Source organism: Vitis vinifera, chromosome 17, assembly GCF_030704535.1.
Source record: "Vitis vinifera cultivar Pinot Noir 40024 chromosome 17, ASM3070453v1".
Classification (NCBI taxonomy): Eukaryota; Viridiplantae; Streptophyta; class Magnoliopsida; order Vitales; family Vitaceae; genus Vitis; species Vitis vinifera.
The window spans coordinates 13,010,152-13,015,844 of record NC_081821.1 but is presented as its reverse complement, the minus strand read 5'-3'; the positions used below and the strand labels follow the sequence as shown (position 1 = coordinate 13,015,844).

Here is a 5,693-nt window from a genome sequence, read left to right as displayed (position 1 = left end):
AGAAACCACATGTTTCAAAAAGAATAGAATATGTGAGAAAAGGAAATAAGGATAACTTAATGCTAAAGGTTAACAAGAAATATTAAACTTGTATTACTTTGAATCCATTTGAGTACAATGTAAAAGAAAAGCAATACAAGCAATCCCAAATATAGTACCAAAATAATGGGATTTCTTTCCAACAAAAAAAAACGAAATACATAAAAGAAAAGCAATATATATATATATATATATATATATATATATTGATGAGTGGGTGGTGCTGGGGCTAGGCAGATGGGTCTGCCTCTTCAGCTGGTGCTTCAGATGGGGCCTGAGGCTCTGCTGAATGAGAGTGTGGCACTGCTGTGGTAGAAGTGGAGAGCTCAACAGCTGGTGGCAGGTCGAAATGAAGCTGAAGCTACCTTAAGATGATAGTGTGTTGAGCTTGAGTGGCCAACATCTGCTCTTAGCATGCTCTAATGGCTGCCATCTCTTGAGCAAGACTGCTCTGAGATGCTGTGAGGGTCTACAATGAACGACACAATTCTCTGTATTCGGAAATAGGAATGGCCATCCTCGGTTCAGCTGAAGTGGATGGCTGAGATGAAGCTGGAGCAGTTGGTGGAGCTCTGGGAATGGCAGGAGCAGCAACTGTTATACCCTCAGGTATGTGTCGTGGGGATGCTCTCCTAGCAGCTGGCTGTGGGCGCTCAGGCTGGTCAACTCTATAAGCTGTCATGTTGTTCCATTTGTCGAGAGTAAATAGCTCACGGCAAATGCGTTTGCGCTCCAGCTGAGGCTCAGTAGGATACCCCAAGTGCTCCAGAATTTGGCAAAGCAGCCTTGGAAAGAGGAGAGGAATGGTATCAGCCCTCTGAAGCTTCTTTTTGTGCACCTTCTCTTCGAAATAGAGAAGGGCTACCAGAATTAGATGATGAGGCCCAAAGAAAAATCCCTCAGACATCTTGTACAGGGCTTCTAAGAGGACTCCTCTCCTTTGAGTCCAATACTGCAATGGGTAGAGGTTATGACGCAAAAATGCATCAATCAGAAACATGATTGGAGGAAGCTCCCCCCTCAACAGATGTGATCGTGTGGCAGCTCCTCTGGACAGGGTGTGCACCATCTCCAGTTCAGTAGGACTGGTCCAAGCTCTAAAATCATCGAAATGGCTTGGCTCATAGGGAATTTGCAAGGCTTCAGCTATATGGCGTGCTCCCAATATGCCATGCCTCTCGTCAATGGTGAAATGAATTAAAGTTGGATCCCTAACCTGGTTGGTTGTCATGGATTGATAGAAATCCATGGCTACCCTGGGGTAGAAAAAGTCTCTCGGAGTCAGTAGGTGCTCCATGTGATATCTCCTCAGCAGGTTGAATGTCTGTGCAAGCTCTGGCTGCAATCGGAATGTGGCTATGTCAAAGCATAGCTCGGAGTGGAATGACCGAGCTCTACAATCCAAATTTCCCTCAATTGGGGACTGAGTTAGCATTGGCCGCCTGATTACTTCTTCCGGAGCTATTTCAGCTGGAATTTGGGGCTCGGGAAGCGGTGGCTGAGGCTCTTTAGGCTCTGCTGGCGGCGCCGGAGATGGCACCGGAGATGGAACTGGAGATGGGACCGGCGATGAAACTGGCGAGGATACTGGAGTTGGAACCGGCGATGGCTCTGGAAATTGCTCCGTCAAGTCAATGGGTTCTGAGCTTTCAACCCTTGGTCTCTTCTGCAGCGGTCGACCCCCTGACCTGGTAAGGTAACGTCTCGCCGGAGGCTTTGGTGGCGCGGGCTTCACCGGAGGAGAAATTGCTTTCGGCTGCGAAGGCTCAAAGATGGGATCTGGAACTGGCTCCTTTCGCAGGCTTTTCTTGCGGCTTGAAGGAGAGGAAGACTTAGCCCCTCTGGTTCGCGCCATTTCGGGCTGCCGAAATTTGGCCGGAACGGATGATCGGAGAAGATGACCGGAGGCTTGCGCGGTGAGGCTTGAGGAAGGAGATGAACAGCCTGCGAGAATGGCGCGCTCTGATTTTGAAACCCTTTTCGCAGCTCAAATGACCGGTATATATAGTAATAACGGAAGACTAAGGGTCAATTTGAGTTTCTCAGAAAAATGTCAATTTTGCAGCAGAACGCCATTTTCGCAGCCACTTCGCAATGCATTTCGCAGCTGCGAAATGAATGTAACTGTGTTGCGAAGTGGCACACGTGTGCCAAAATCGCTTTCGCAATTGCGAAATACCCTGCAGAATGGGACTTTTGTTGCGAAATCAGGGCTTTACCGCTTCGCAGACGTTTCGCAGCTGCGAAATGGAGGCTCCTGTGCTGCGAAGTGGCACTCGTGTGCCAAACTCGCCTTCGCAGCTGCGAAAATTCTCGTAGAGAATCTCAAAGTGTTGCAGAATGGTTTGGCAACAAAATGCTCATTTCGCAGAAGTTTTCTTTAGGCTGCGAAATCTCGCAGAGCTCTGTTTTTGCTCTGTTTTTCCTCTGTTTTCGATCCGATTTTTTTTTTCTTTCAATTTCTTTGCAATTTCTTCCACCTGGGATCATTCAAAAAGATTAAAACACATATAAAAACATGATTTAAGATCAAAAACTAAGATCAAAAGTATGGAAAAAACTTGGAAATTTATAAAATTTACAAAAATGTCGGACTGTGGTAAAACCACGTCCACCAAACCCTTCTTTGCTTAGGCTTTTTGAGGCTCAAGGAGGTTGATTTCCTCCTTTTCTGGTTTGAATGGCTCCATGAATGGCTTGAGACGATATCCATTGACTCTAAAGCTGTCCTTGCCATTTGAATTCAATAATTCCACCACTCCATTGGAATATACTCGGTGAATAATGAACGGGCCTATCCACCTTGACTTGAGCTTCCCCGGAAAGATATGGAGTCTTGTGTCATACAGTAAAACTCTTTGCCCTTCCTGAAATTCCTTGTTGGAGATGAGTTGATCATGCCACTTCTTCATCCTCTATTTTGCAACTTTGGAATTGATATAAGCATTATTTCTTAATTCCTCCATCTCATTAAGGTCTAGATATCTCTTTTCTCTCAGCTTCCTTATTGCCCACCAAGCTTTGTATTCAACTTCCACAGGGAGATGACATGCTTTGCCATATACTAGACGATAGGGAGACATGCCAAGAATAGTCTTATAAGCTGTTCTATATGCCCACAATGAATCATGAAGCTTAATAGACTAATCCTTTCTGCTGGAATTCACTACTTTCATCAATATATTCTTTATTTCCCTGTTAGCTAGCTCAACTTGCCCGGAAGTTTTAGGATGATAAGGTGTAGCCACCTTATGCTTCACTCCATACTTGGATAACAGAGCTTCAAAAGGTTTGTTGCAAAAATGAGCACCTCCATCACTGATTATGGCTTTGGGCACCCCAAATCTCGAGAAAATGTTCTCTTTAAGAAACTTGAGAACCACCCTGTGATCATTTTGTTTACAGGGGATTGCCTCTACCCATTTAGAAACATAATCCACCCCCACCAAGATGTAAGAATTACCAAAAGACATTGGGAAAGGTCCCATGAAGTCAATGCCCCATACATCAAATAGCTCAACTATTAGAATGGGGTTCATAGGCATTTGATTTCTTTTTGTTAACTTTCCAAGCCGTTGGCATCTATCACAACTCCTACACATGATGTGGGCATCTTTGAAAAGAGATGGCCAGGTAAACCCTGATTGCAACACCTTCATAGTTGTTTTCTGAGAGGCAAAGTGGCCTCCACATGCATTCTCATGACAATGAGATAGAATCTCTTGCTGCTCATCTTCAGGGACACACTTCCTTATGATCTGATCTGCACAATACTTAAAAAGAAAGGTCTCTTCCCAATAATAAGCATGAATTTTGGCAAAGAAGTGCTTCATGTCCTGTGCATTCCACTCACTTGGAATTTCACCAGTTACTAAATAATTAGCAATATGAGCATACCAAGGAGTTTTCACTAGGAACATGAGTGATTCTTCAGGAAAATCATCATTAATAGGCAAGGGATGGGAATTATGTGCTATAACTAACCTTGAAAGGTGGTCAGCTACCACATTCTCCACTCCTTTCTTATCTTTGATTTGGAGATCGAATTCTTATAACAAAAGAATCCATCTAATCAACCTTGCTTTTGCATCTTGCTTTGTCAATAAATACTTCAAGGCTGAATGGTCAGTGAAGACAATGATGAAAGACCCCACTAAATAAGCACGAAATTTGTCCAAAGCAAATACCACAGCTAACAATTCTTTCTCTGTAGTTGTGTAGTTCCTTTGAGCTTCATTCAGTGTTTTACTTGCATAGTAAATCACATAGGGCTTCCCATCTTCTCTTTGGCCAAGCACAACTCCTATATCAAAGTCACTGGCATCACACATCAGTTCAAAAGGTAGTTGCAGTTAGGGGCTCTCACTATTGGAGTTGTTGTTAAAAAAAATTTCAGTTGATCAAAGCTATTTTGACATCTTTCATCCCATATAAATTTAGCATCCTTAGCTAACAGCTCACAAAGAGGTTTTGAAAGACTTGAAAAACCTTTTATAAATCTCCTATAGAACCCTGCATGGCCAAGGAACTGCCTTACTCCTTTTACAGTTGTTGGGGATGGCAATTTGACAATAAGCTCCACCTTTGCTTTATCAACTTCAATGCCTTTTTCAGAGATGATATGGCCAAGGACAATTCCTTGATGTACCATAAAATGGCATTTCTCCCAGTTGAGCACCAGGTCTTTTTCAATGCATCTGTGAAGAACTGCTTCCAAATTAACTAAGCATTCCTCAAATGTACCTCCATATACGGTGATGTCATCCATGAAAACCTCCATAATTCTCTCCACCATATCACTGAAAATACTCAACATACATCTTTGAAATGTAGCCGGTGCATTGCATAAACCAAAAGGCATTCTCCTATAAGCATATGTTCCAAATGAACATGTAAAAGTGGTCTTTTCCTGATCTGCCACATCAATTTCAATCTGAAAATACCCTGAATACCCATCCAAGAAGCAATAGAACGGATGTCCAGAGACTCTCTCCAGAACTTGGTCAATAAATGGCAATGGAAAATGATCTTTCCTGGTTACAGCATTCAACTTTCTATAATCAATACACACCCTCCAACCTGAAGTGAGGCGTGTAGTAATTTCTTCTCCTTTTTCATTCTGAACCACTGTGATCCCTGACTTCTTTGGTACCACTTGAGTAGGACTCACCCAAGGGCTATCAGATATAGGGTAAATGATTCCTGCTTGAAGTAGCTTCAGCACCTCAGCTCGCACCACCTCTTGTAGATGAGGATTCAATCTTCTTTGAAGTTGACGAATTAGCTTTGCTTCCTCCTCCATATATATATGATGAGTACAAACTAAAGGACTAATGCCTTTCAAGTCGGATATTTGCCATCCTATTGCCTTCTTACACCTCTTGAGAACTTCCATTAAACAATTCTCTTGATGACTGGTCAGAGATGAAGATATCACAACAGGACATTGATTATTTTCTTCAAGATATGTATATTTCAGCTCCACAGGTAAAGGCTTCAGATTGAGTTTTGGAGTTTCTTTTTCAACAGCTGCCTCTTCTTCTTTATTGAACAAAGGTAGAATTTCTTCTATCTTTCTCCAACTTTGTATAGTAGCAAGCACAGTAGGAGATTTAGACAAACCTTCCTCAAAATACACAAGACCTTCATTCAAC

The 5,693-nt window shown here is 42.7% G+C and overlaps 1 protein-coding gene across 1 annotated transcript; it reads right to left on the bottom strand.

The window, feature by feature from the left end:
- Positions 1–268: 268 nt before the first annotated feature.
- LOC132252773 (anther-specific proline-rich protein APG-like) lies at positions 269–1,894 on the bottom strand. The gene is made up of 2 exons (XM_059733973.1): positions 1,295–1,894; positions 269–400 (listed from the first exon to the last, which is right to left on the bottom strand). Exons 1-2 carry the CDS (start codon positions 1,892–1,894, stop codon positions 269–271), a joined length of 732 nt encoding a protein of 243 aa, XP_059589956.1.
- Between the last annotated feature and the right edge of the window lie 3,799 nt (positions 1,895–5,693).